Source organism: Xyrauchen texanus, chromosome 37, assembly GCF_025860055.1.
Source record: "Xyrauchen texanus isolate HMW12.3.18 chromosome 37, RBS_HiC_50CHRs, whole genome shotgun sequence".
NCBI classification, from domain to species: domain Eukaryota; kingdom Metazoa; phylum Chordata; class Actinopteri; order Cypriniformes; family Catostomidae; genus Xyrauchen; species Xyrauchen texanus.
In genome coordinates this window covers 23,369,046-23,382,228 of record NC_068312.1, presented here as the reverse complement: position 1 = coordinate 23,382,228, position 13,183 = coordinate 23,369,046, and the positions used below count along the sequence as shown (strand labels likewise).

General features: G+C 37.0%; 1 protein-coding gene across 2 annotated transcripts; it reads right to left on the bottom strand.

Annotated features, from left to right (window-relative positions):
• Positions 1-361: 361 nt before the first annotated feature.
• On the bottom strand, positions 362-12,542 carry LOC127630805 (serine/threonine-protein kinase 38). Of its 2 annotated transcripts, XR_007968900.1 has the most exons (15): positions 12,472-12,542; positions 10,983-11,115; positions 10,543-10,594; positions 10,180-10,302; positions 7,348-7,431; positions 7,136-7,259; positions 6,764-6,918; positions 6,482-6,584; positions 6,261-6,322; positions 5,858-5,975; positions 5,645-5,768; positions 4,413-4,508; positions 4,192-4,286; positions 2,010-4,087; positions 362-1,936 (listed from the first exon to the last, which is right to left on the bottom strand). XR_007968900.1 is itself a non-coding variant. In XM_052108599.1 (14 exons), the coding sequence occupies exons 2-14, from the start codon at positions 11,111-11,113 to the stop codon at positions 3,951-3,953; spliced, it is 1,404 nt and encodes a 467-aa protein (XP_051964559.1). In that variant the 5' UTR covers positions 11,114-11,115; positions 12,472-12,542; the 3' UTR covers positions 362-3,950. The 2 variants fall into 2 exon arrangements, 1 of the variants encoding a protein (XP_051964559.1); XM_052108599.1 differs by having other exon boundaries at positions 362-4,087.
• Positions 12,543-13,183: the final 641 nt, after the last annotated feature.

Below are 13,183 nucleotides of genomic sequence, written 5' to 3'. Positions count from 1 at the left end.
AATTCCATGACATTCAGCATTTTATAGCTATTGTAATTTTTATGACTGGATTCAGTGATTCCATCCGTGTTTTCCGTAACACAGAAATCAAAGGGCCTACATGGAAGGGTAACGGCAGTATATGCAGACTCTGTCAAATTATTTAAAATTAATTTACATACCGAGCCATAAAGGTCGTATTATCACCATGCTACCACCTCAGGGTGTGAAGTCATTTTCATTTAAAAAAAAAATCTGCGGTCCGACGATCATCACTGTCTAAAGTTAAAAACTCAATATTTTTGTAGTTAAAACTCCAGCAGTGTTGCTTAAAAAAATTGCAATGTTTCAATAATTGTACAAGAAAAACATTGTCAGGGACACAAACAGTTTTATAATTCTAAAATATTTTCCAGGATAAATAATAATTTCCCAGGACATTTAGGTATTTTTCTCATATTACATGACAGGAAAACATCATTGCAAAACTCCAGGTTTTCCAGGACATGTGGGAACCCTGAAGTCCCTTATTTCAAAGTCACAGCTGTACATACAGCCAGCATTAAAGCATTAAGAGAAACAAATTACACATTCAAAACCTTTTTAAAAGGTATACCATTTTCAAAATCTTTGATATTCTTGTCCCAAGATATGGCTTGGGTCACTTGTTCAATGTAAGTCTGTGGGATTATGTCAACTATTTTAACTAACCGCCAGGCAAAAAAAAACAACAACTCAGTAATAACACACAACTTGTGAACAAGCTGCACAATTGGAGTTATCATTCATGTCTGTAGCACATGCAGGATGATTTATGTGCTGCAGTTTAATACTTAAGGTTTAAAAAGTCCCTATATATCTGAAAGAGGTTTCAGTCAAATCCCAAACCCTACCTAGGAGCAATATTAATACTAGTTATGCTTAACTAAAAAAGGACAGAAGGAACATGAGAAAGTAGGAATATAAGGGTCTCACATGTGTAAATGAACTGGTGTTTTATTCAAGACATCTGTGCCCCACCTCAAAAACAAACTATCAGTTAAATAAATCAGTGAAAGGTGCTCTATGAGCACTGGAAAAATCCACAAACACGCGCTACATCTCAAGCTTAAGGCAGAGAGAGGACAAACATCCACCTCCCACAGCAGAACGTGACATCGGTGAAAAGCTGGAGCTGTGTTCACAGTCAATCTTTAAACAAAACTTGATCAGCTTTGGATGTTACCTAATTAACAATCTGAATAAACCGTGAAAGATCTCCCCTCTCTTGCACACATTGTGAGCACAAGCACCGGTGTGAATTAACTCCTTTATAACAAACACAGTCGTGTAATTATTTCTTTAGCTCTTAGCAGGGAAGTAGATCCCCAAAAGTCTTAAGGCTAGTCTACTTCTGGTTAGGTGAAAAACTTAATGAAAGAATTACAAACTCACAGGCAAACAACAGAGCAGTCATTCAGTGTACATTTTAACAACTTGACAAGTGTGTGTGTGTGTGTGTATACTTTAAATATACATGACATTACAACTAATAAAAGGTGCATAGGTTAATCTTCAATAAAACAAAGAGGTCCTTTAATTTGGGTGAGTTCTAAAATGTATAAAGACAGGGCAAAAATTATTAAAAGACAACACCCTCTTTGACACACTAGTTTCATGATTGTTTTCAGCATGAGAGCTACAGCAACACGAGATACAAAGCAGTCGAGCAAATAACCTGCTTCTTGTAGACAGTGAATAATTCTATATATTCCACAAAGCCCCTTCTGACTTAAGATTTTATCATTGATATGCGATAACCATGAATTCACCCCCAAGTATTTTCATTCAGTGATCCTAGAATGGTAAATGATCTGCACTTAACCTTAGCGGTATTCAAAAGTGTTGATTAATTCACCCACACACACACACGATGGCAGAGCTGCCATGCAAGGTGCTATCTTGCCATTGGAAGCAACTTGGGGTTCAGTGTCTTGCCCAAGGACATCTCGGCATGTTGAGTCATGTGGGCCGGGAATCGAACCACCAACCCTGGGGTTCAGTGTCTTGCCCAATGACATCTCGGCATGTTGAGTCATGTGGGCCGGGAATCGAACCACCAACCCTGTGATTAGTGGACAACCCGCTCTACCACCTGAGCCACAGCCACCCCAGAATAAGGAAAACAAATAAACAAAGCATCACAAGATTAAAATGCAACAAACACTCATTCATAGTTCTGCAACTTTTTCAGCACTTGTGAAAACAAGCAGAGCAGCATTTATCAACAAACAATATACAAGATCTCTGTTATGCTGTGAAAATAAAGAAATCAAACAATCAATCTAGATGCCAAATCATTACCCAATGCATTTAGGCAAATCCAGAGGTCAACCAACTTTCTAGCATTCTTAGGTGTTCAAGCATACATAAGAACATTTTAGCACTCAATTAGGACCAGCTTCATTTTACCAATAGGATACATTCAATTTGGTAAAAAAGAAAAAAAAAAAAAAAGAGAAGACATGTGTCCTTACTACATAAATGTGCTTCTATTTTTCAGTGTACAGGAGATATTATATTCTCCCACACTTTTGAAAATTATTTGCATGCCCTTGTTTGATTTATTTAAAAAAAAAAAGGTAGCTTACTGAGCTAAGTATTGCAGTAACAATAATGTGCTGACTAATAATAAACATTGCGGAACGTAAAACTAATGTTATTCGAGTCTAAATGTAGATGGATTTTCATTTTGCTACAAGTTTAGATGGCGACTTTAAGTTTCCTAATTAATGTAGGATGAAAAAGAAAGCATCTATGATCAGACAAGGAAGAGCTTCAAGCCCTCAGACACAATGCTGCTTCAAGTTAGGAAAAGTTGCGTCTGTTTGGTAAAGTTTTGCATTTAAAATTGTATCCCCATATAAAAATGGAAGACTTGGTAAGTGGACACTCATAACATTTTAATCCCTGAATAGTGTTGTTATTCTCCTCAAGATGCAAGAAATTTGGCTTGTTCACCAAAGATTAGAAATTACCCATTTGTAAAAAAATAAATAAACAAAAAACAATTGCATTTGCACCAAGCAACTTTGGAATCTCCAGGTCATCTGCAACTTCCCATTAAATATACAATACAAATGGTGATCTGTAGAGTCTGCTTGGACTTTTCCCAAGTTTTTGGGGGAAACTAGTAAAAATCGTAGAACAACAATTTAGTTTGATTGGCAAATTTTTCTGCTGGTCTAAGGAGGATCCAAATAGAAGACAACATATGCAACTCCAGGGCGTTCTAACATGACAAGTGACAACCATTCAGATGACAATGACTTGTTTTGCCATTGTCACCAAGACCTTTGATGGAGAGCGTAACAAGGGAAGCAATTTCCATGAAACAGCGGAAGAATGTGATTCTATAAAAAGTATTGATTTTAAAACATCGCCTGAGCATAAGTCACACTCTCAATTAAAAATAGTAAGAACTTTTTTTACAGCAGATGCGGACAAGAAAAAGCCTGAGATGGGGTGATTCTACCACAAATGCTAGTCCTTTAAAATGGTAAATCAATGATCCACCAATACTAATGCAATTAATATCACTTACTGTATACGGAGTACTAGTCAGTTTTTAAACCTAAAAAGGGGTCTAGCTAGCTTCTGTTCAAGCCCTTTTCAATGAAGCAGTGTGTTGGAAAAAATATCTCCATTCTAAATTTTACAAGACCTGGCAACCCGAAAGATGATTGGCAAAATCTTAAATCCTTAAAAGGAAAAAGGAAAAGCCCAGTGACCACAGTAAAGTAGAAAAAAGCCCTTAGTAAGAACTCTGAATGAGTCCTACAGATAAAGGACGAGGAGTCCGCATCCATGAATGAGTCAATCAAAACAGAAAATGGATGGTGCAGGATCCTTCAGATGCAAGAAGTGATCGATACTGTCTTGTAAAAACAGAGCTACTGCAAGGAGCAGCATGTTACTGAATCCCACTGGTTCTATCTCTTTCCAGTTTTCATGTATGATGGGATTCCTCCTCGTGCAGTCAACCCCTCAAAGCGCTTGTAAGTGTAGTTGACGAAAACCCAATCTTTACTCTTCAGATCGGCCTCAGTGTGGTTGGACACAATAGGAGCTATAAAGATAGAACAAGGAGACATTAACACATCAGTTTAAAGTACGGCAACACGTAAAATATTTAAGGAACTTCAGAAAGCATCACAAGTGACTAAAACCCACCAGAAGGCTGGAGAATGTCTGAATCAGGGAACTCGTCAAAGTTGGAGGTGTCATCAATGCTTTTGATCTCAATTGGAATGGCCGCAGGTCTCTCCCTGCAAAAAAACGTTAAACGCATTGTTCATCCAAGTCCCAAGGATGATGTATAGAATCATCTACAAGCATTTCATTAATCTCCAACAGACACTGAATATTAATAGTAAGATGACATGAAGTTCTACCTGATATGGTCATAGTCCACCCCCTCAAAGAAAGGGTTAGTCTTTATCTCTTCCACTCCAGTGGCTCCAATCCTGAGCTCACTCTCACAACAGAACCTAATGGAAAACAGCAGAATAAGAGGTTAGTGATTGAGAAAAATAAACAAGATGTAGAAGATTAACTACACCCCTAAATGAAGGGAATCATCATTGTTAACAATATGGAGGGGTAACTAAAAATGAGTCACATATAAAACCAGCACCACAATAAGACTCCTAACAACTAGATTTTGGCCTGGGGTGTCACACTGATTTTGATAAGATCTTGCTCTCTTCAGTCAGAGGTATAAAATTCTTACTGATATAAAATTCTTACTGATATCAAACTTACCAGCAACTCTCTCTCTCTCCCTGATTCCCTGTCAGCAACTGTTATAGATTGATTTAGGGTGTTTTCAGACCTGTAGCATGCTTAATTTGATCCAAAACAAGGGCATAAATTGTGACAATGTCGCATTTTCTTCACGGTTCTGTTCACTTTCACAAGGTTATATTTTAAAATGGACCCTAACGGTAAAAATTGTGTTGTATACATCATTAGTTGCTTACACACACCTGTCTGTTCTGCCACTATCCAAAAGAGAGAAGAGATCGTGAAGATCAACCTATATAATATAGCCACCAAAAGTCTATAATCAATAAAAAGGTTGTGGCTCTGCTTTGATGTCAATGTAGTAAAAAATAGGCAGGGAAAATGCTTGTGACCGAATCACTATGGATTACTATTGCGTTTGTGATGATATGCAGCTGAGGAAATTAAAAATGTTCAGATCAGCTTGACATCTTGTCAGTTCTTCAGTAAAAGCAGCTCATTGGTCACTTGAAGAGAACACAAAACCCTGCCTTGGCGACATAAATATTTTTTTTAAACCAAGCCGGATGCGCCTTTTCTGTTTTTTAATCCATTAACTCAGCAGGGAGTCCATTGTTCAAGTGATTCACAACCTCCCACTAGCAGACGCTAATGCGCACTTAGTCTCCCACCACCTAGCCGGCGATTATGTTAATGAAGCTCACGCCTGAAAATCACTGGAAAAATTGGCTTGTGTGGCAATGGCTTAAGTGTGAAGAAGCAAAATACATTGGGTTAAGCTTGCAGATTATTGAAGACAGTATAAAACAAGTCAAAGAACATTTTAACAATATAGCAAAAGATATGACCACAGAGCGGAGGATGAGGGTGAGAAATGAACCTGAGGATGAAATCCTTGGCCTTCTCTGAAATTGGGACCTCAGGAGGAAAGGTCAAAGTTTCCCGCCAGTTCATCACCTTCCTGTAAGTCTCCTGTGGTGTTTCTGAGCAAAATGGAGGGTATCCTAGAAAAAGGCACAAAGACATATTTTAGCCACATTTTAAGAGTATTTATTTGCTATATTTACGAACCAAACTCTTCTGAAAATCTCACCTATTAGCATCTCATACATAATGACCCCCAGACTCCACCAATCGCAGAGCTTGTTATAACCGTTTTGCATAAACACTTCTGGGGCGATGTAGTCAGGGGTTCCAACAGTGGAAAAGGCCTGAAAAAGAAGCCTTTTATTCAAACAGAACTATTTGTCTCCATAACAATAAATACATGCACGTCGAGGCAATAATTCCAATAACGGAGTTGTGTTATCCATTTCATTGTGTATCTAAAACTGCAAGAATGGCAAAGGATTATCTAATCCTTCCCACACACATAAATTACCTTATTAAGAACCTATTCAGCATATAGCTTCCAGCATAAATGTATGCATTAATCTGTTAGAAACAGGTTTAGTACAAACCCAGTATATACACAGGACAGTAATTGGTAAACTTACCAGCTGTCTCCTATTCCTCTTCCATGTTTCTGCTTTTCTCTTTGAGTTCATGTTTTGGAACGCTGCAGGAAAAACACACACACAAATTATTCCCAGAAACTCCAACAACAGGGTCAAGCCATTCAATCCTTTGAAAGTTCAACAATCAGAGACCAAGTCTGATTAAAGGGAGTAAGGTCTTTAAGGACTAATATCAGAATGAGAGATAAATATCTGCTTACTGAAGTCATTTGGAAGACTGTGATTGAGGTTTCTGTAGAATTCTGTGCGGTGAGCTTTCTTCAGACCAGTGCATAAGCCAAAATCAGACAACTTCACATGGCCCTGAAGGAGCATATTGACATTCTGAATGAGAATTGCTCTTTAAAGCAAGGCTATGAGACTACACTGTTAAACAAAATTGTAGTTTTGCTTATGCCTTTATGAATAAAGTCCTCTTTCAGGTCTGAAACTACAGCAAAATAATTGAAGACTCTGTTTGTGTGTGTGCTTTATATTCTTACCCTTGAGTCCAGCAGCAGGTTGTCTGGTTTGATGTCTCTGTGGATGAAGCCTAACTGGTGAATGGAATCAATAGCCAGCACAGTTTCAGCAATATAGAACTGTGTGGCCTCCTCTGTTAAAGTGTCTTTCTTCATCAACAGAGTCATCATATCACCTGGGCATACAAAAACATATCAGTCATCTTTTGGTGCTTGAATTTTACTATACAAATCTTGAACTACACAATTTCAGGGAAAAACAAATACACACAATCTTGCACCTAAAACACCTTGATTGACAATTATTTATAGGTATGAATGTGTGCATGTGCTAAAAGCTCAAATGAGACACAGTTACGCTTTTCTGAAATGAAGACATTGACCAGCGCTCACCTCCAGGCAGAAACTCCATGATGAGGTAGAGGTTCATCTTATCCTGAAAGCTGTAGAACATCTTGACCACCCACAGACTGTCTGCCTCTACAAGAATGTCCCTTTCTGCTCGAATATGACCAACCTAGAGCAAATGAGCGTTACAGATCAGTCTACATGACAAGAATGCTGATGCCATAAGGACTAGTGTGACTCCATCTGTGAAGACGTACCTGTTCTTTCTCTAGCATATCAGCCTTACGCAAGATTTTCATGGCATAAACATGGCCGGTGTCCTTCTTCTGAACTAGACGCACCTACAGGTGAAAAATAGCATAAAGTTTTACACAGCTTCACAAGGACAAACAGTACTACTATTCAAGTAATGCAATCACTTACAATGAAAAAATTATGTAAAAAAAAAAATCATATTTTTTTTTTACAACATCACAGGAAATTGTTTGATGAACACAATTTCCCTTCCTGTTGACATATTTCCTATAGAAACAGGAAGACGGGTTAAGAGATCTAACGGCTTTACTAAAAAAATAAATACAAAAAAAGTCTTTAGTTCATGCCACAGCTTTGAAAGAACTTGATTTTCTACTTATTGCTAGTTAGAGGCAAGTCAAATTAGGGTGAGGGAACATTCTCATTCTAGTGAGCATTTTATTGGACAAAAAATAAAAACTGTATTACACCCCTGCTTTCAAGAGTCATCACTATTTTGGCCATTTTAGCTGTCTATGGTCCATTTTTCAATAAAAAAAAAATTAGGGCTGTTGATTTATAGTTGAAGTCATAAGTTTACATACACATTAGCCAAATACATTTAAACTCAGTTTTTCACAATTCCTGACATTATAGAAAACAATCCCTGTCTTAGGTCAGTTAGGATTACTAAGTTTTAAGAATTTGAAATTTTATAATAATCGTAGAGAATTATTTATTTCAGATTTTATTTCTTTCATCACATTTCCAGTGGGTCAGAAGTTTACATACACTTTGTTAGTATTGTCTTTAAATTGTTTAACTTGGGTCACATGTTTTGGGTCGACTTCCACAAGCTTCTCATAATAACTTGCTGTAATTTTAGCCCATTCCTCCATACAGAACCGAGTCAGGATTGTAGGCCTCCTTGCTCACGCACACTTTCGGATTGAGTTCAGGGCTTTGTGATGGCCACTCGAATACCTTGACTTTGTTGTTCTTAAGCCATTTTGCCACAACTTTTGAGGTATGCTTGGGGGTCACTGTCCATTTGGAGACCCATTTGCGACAAAGCTTTAACTTCAATATATCCACATAATTTTCCTTCCTCGTGATGCCATCTATTTTGTGTAGTATACCAGTCCCTCCTGCAGCAAAGCACCCCCACAATATGATGCTGCCAACCCCCATGCTTCACTGTTGGGATGGTGTTCTTTCGGCTTGCAAGCCTCACCCTTTTTTCTCCAAACATAACGATGGTCATTATGGCCAAAGTTACATTTTTGTTTCATCTGACCCAAGGACATTTCTCAAAAAAGTAAGATTTTTTTGTCCCATGTGCACTTACAAACTGTAGTCTGGCTTTTGTATGGCGGTTTTGGAGCAGTGGCTTCTACCTTACTGAGCATCCTTTAAGGATATGTCGATATAGGACTCGTTTTACTGTGGATATAGATACTTGTCTACCTGTTTCCTTAAGCATCTTCACAAGGTCCTTTGCTGTTGTTCTAGGATTGATCTGCACTTTTTGCACCAAACTACATTCATCTCTAGGAGACAGAATGCGTCTCCTTCCTGAGCATTATGATGGCTGCGTGGTCCCATGGAGTTTATACTGGTGTACTATTGTTTATATAGATGAATGTGGTACCTTCATTCATTCATTTGGAAATTGCTCCCAAGGATGAACCAGACTTGTGGAGGTCCACACGTTTTTTTTCTGAGGTCTTGGCTGATTTCTTTTGATTTTCCCATGATGTCAAGAAGAAGCTAATTGGCTAATTGTCTAAAGGCTTGACATAATTTCCTAGAATTTTCCAAGCTGCTTAAAGGCACTGTTAACTTCTGACCCACTGGAATTGAGATATAGTCAATTAAAAGAGAAACAATCTGTCTGTAAATACTTGTTGGAAAATCAATCACGTCATGCATGTCCTAAATGACTTTCCAAAACTATAGTTTGCTAATATGAAATCTTTGTGGTTAAAAAATGTGTTTTAATGACCTAAGTGTATACAAACTTCTGACTTCAACTGTAACACGTTAATTTAGTGCAAATAATAAAATGAAAAATAACGCATTTAAAAATGTACACAAATAATCATGCAACCGACTGTACCTAAATTCCGTACTAGGGAATCTCTGTACTATAGGAATAATTCAAGCTTGGTGTATCACCTTGAGTGGTAAAACTACCTTTAACTTAGCATATCATCTTAAAAACACAGAGCTTAGGACTAGAGGCACTGAAAACTATTGAGACGCGATGCAGCCAAGTTGAGACGCTCCAAAAGCGGCCGTCTGAGGTATGAGTATATAGACCAACACAATTAAACAGAACAAAGGGATGTACGCCAATAATAGGGTTAGGTTCAATGATATACAAATAAAACAAGCAATATTTTGAATTTTTTAAAGACACTTTTTGTATTGTCTAAATGCATTACTTGTCTGTTGCTACAATATATGTACGTGATGTAATATATTTGAATTGTCTAAATTATAATATATTAAATGTATAATTATTTTAAATATATTCTGACCTACTTCTATTTGGGGGCCTTTCACAGTAAATATAAATCTGCAATTAATTTGATTAATTAATGGCCACATCGTGCAATTAAATATTTGAAATCGACTGAAAGCCCAAATAAAAATTATCAAAATAAATGTTAAAAACTTTGTCAAGTGTCACTTTCTTAGAAATGGGTATATCTGCTAAAACATAATTTTGTCAACTTTTAGGAGTACATCAACATATAGGCTTCAAAGCTAACAGATGTAAGCTAAAACAAAACTTCTATTTTGATTTCATGGGGTCTTTAATGGCAAAAAATAAATAAAAAAATTCATACTTCTCCAAAAGCTCCACGTCCGATCACTTTAAGTGACTCAAAGTCCTCTAATCCAAGCCGTGTTCGTTTGAGACGGAGAAACTCTGTCTCTTTCCTGGCATGCTCAGATCGCCGGATACACTTCTGTAGGACCAGTAATTGCAGAAATTAAATGGAACCAATCACATGCAAGTACCATGAAAGTGCTTTAATTTTGATAACGGTCACTACATTCAAAGAATTTCTAAAGTCTGCCAATAAAAATCTCAAGGAAACTGCAGGTTGCCCATTTTTAGCCAATTAGGTTCATTTAATTCTGAAACTTGTATGCAAATATTTATAAAAGATAAAATAAAAATAACAGTGTATTTCTGAGAAGTTCACCTCTTCATCAACTAGTCCCTCTTGATCCATGACCTTCTCCAACTTCTGCTGCCTGTATCAGATACAAGAAAACTTTAACACATGAGTTGAAACACTAGCACCAGTGTTTGAGAAAAGTAAGAGCTTCAGTCCAATGCAAGATGTGGTCACATAGTTTCACATGAGGGGGCAAAAATAGAGTTTTTTACGAAAGGATCTCTGGAATATGAGACATTAAAAGATATAATGGTCTCACCATACACTGTACTGTACTTGTCGTAGCCAAAGTATGCAAGGAATTGTTTCTAAATGCAAAAATAGTTAGTGACTCATTTTGACCAGCCAAACTTGTTTGGAAGTGAAAGTTTCAAAGATCCATTACAGAAACGCCCAGAGCTGGTATTGCTGGAGTCATGTTATATTCAATACATTACAGCATAAAATAAAAATATTTGACTTACCTCATCTCTCTTTCCTCATGCTGTGAAATGAGGTTGCTATAGAAATTCTCTAAGGTCACTTTGGCCATGGTGACCCTCTCCCTAGTGTGGTTACTCATCGTGGAACAGGATGTCTGACTTGTCATTGCCATGACTAATTGGACAGGTAAAACAAAAGAGGATTATATCAGAATGTGCAGATTGACCAGTGAGTCTAAAACGATAATTGCAATTCTAACTTACAAGCTACAATCAAGGTGTAAAAATAAAGGTACAGTAAAGCAATGTCTTTGCACTTATATGCTTGTGTTTGCACTTAAGAAACAACATCTCTTTTCAAGGGCTTCCATAAAAGGCAGGTATTCACAGAAAGACAGCATTTATTTAATATCAACTACTCAAGTTAATTCGCACAGCAACCCACAGTCTTTAAACACGGAATGTTCCACTTCCCAGAAATTCCATGCTAGTGAAGTCTTACAGGCCCTTATTTACTCTTGGTCAAAAAAAGCATTGAGGCATCGGCTATAGAAAGACTGATATTTTACTCTGGTAAGAAACTCAAACAAACACTATGTTAGTCATATGATTCAACTTCCACTGCTGATGACACCGAGACTGGCTGAGGTCAAGTGTGAGTTTTTGCAGACAGCAAGAGGAATTTCATTCTGAATAAATATCGTGACGAATGAAAGTTGGCAAAGAAAACCGTTAAAAAAAATTGAAACGAGCAGGTGAAATACAGTTAGGCTAATACCGTATTAAATTCTCCATTAGGGACAATAAATCACAGAATAAAATGACGTTATATGCAGCTATTGATATGATAAATATGTAGCCTGATGTAAAATTTAAAAGTTTAGGGAATTGACAGTGCTGTCACAACACAACAGGCAGACAGACAAGACAGACAGACAGTCAGACAGACAGTCAGACAGACAGTCAGACAGACAGACAGACAGACAGTCAGACAGACAGACAGTCAGACAGACAGACAGACAGTCAGACAGACAGACAGACAGACAGACAGTCAGACAGTCAGACAGACAGTCAGTCAGACAGTCAGACAGTCAGACAGACAGTCAGACAGACAGTCAGACAGACAGAACACTGTCAACGCGCACACTACAGTCGCTTCTGCAAAAGCACGCTCGCAGTTAATGGGTATGAAACGAGTTGCATTCTATGCGATTTCAAAAATAAAAATAAGGCCACTACATTTCTACAAATTACAGGTTACAAACACAGACCATGTCCTACTAAAAGGGAGGTATGAAAACTAAAAGAGACGACTATTTTTAAGATATGTTCAGTAAAGAATATCTGTCAGTGTGCTAACCGCTGCAGCAGCTAACTGTCTGTCCAGTTTCAGTTACTCTGATGGCAAAGTGTTAAGTTTAATTTCTAACAAGAGCTCAAGCGACTTTCAAAAACTACACATAACAACCGAAACTAACTGTTAGCTACTCATAAACATGTTGTTAGTTTCAAAAAATATTAGTTTGCTTACCTTCCACTCGACCTCAAACTAACTTGAACTGGTGGTGGACGACGGACATAATTTCCTTCTTCTTCTTCTTATTCTGCTTCTTGTTAATGGCTGTTCACTCCTAGGAGCATTACCGCCACCTACAGTATTTTATACCCTACATCCTTTTGCCTAAAAACGTGAAGCTCTGCCAAGACCATAAGTATGGAGACCCAAACCTGCATAAATAATAAATAAATAAATGTAATATTAAAAAAATAAATAAAGGAATAAATCTCTTGATAAAACAAATATAATTAGATTTTAATTCAATTTATTCCTGAATTTATTATTGTATGACTTTATTCCTTTATTATTTTCTATATTTATTTTTAACTTTATTTTTATTCTTTTTAACTTTTAGTTATTTATAAATTTATTTTGCATATTTTTTTTATTTATGTGTTAATTTATTTTTTATATTTATTTATTCCCACATATATTTATTTCCATATTTATATATTCCCATATATATTTATGTATTTATACATGTATTTATTTTTACTTTTCTGCGTGCAACATGGAAATGAGGGAGGTGGTCCTTGCGTAGCTCCAGTGCATCATTTTTTTGTACTTATCGGAAGCAGATGGACGTCCCACCTTAGCACCCTCTGACTTGCACAGATTTTGAATATGCAGGGAACGTTTTGCAGAGAGTTTAACAATCCAGTATGTGCTTCGACATTCATACCGG

What these genes read in the sequence shown, in the direction of transcription:
- LOC127630805 (XM_052108599.1), bottom strand. Translation starts at nt 11,113, where the DNA reads ATGGCAATGACAAGTCAGACATCCTGTTCCACGATGAGTAACCACACT. An exon ending in ACCTGCTGCTGGACTCAAGG is followed by an intron (nt 6,585 to 6,763) that starts GTAAGAATATAA and finishes ATGCTCCTTCAG; the next exon opens with GGCCATGTGAAGTTGTCTGA. An exon ending in AGACATTCTCCAGCCTTCTG is followed by an intron (nt 4,088 to 4,191) that starts GTGGGTTTTAGT and finishes CTATCTTTATAG; the next exon opens with CTCCTATTGTGTCCAACCAC.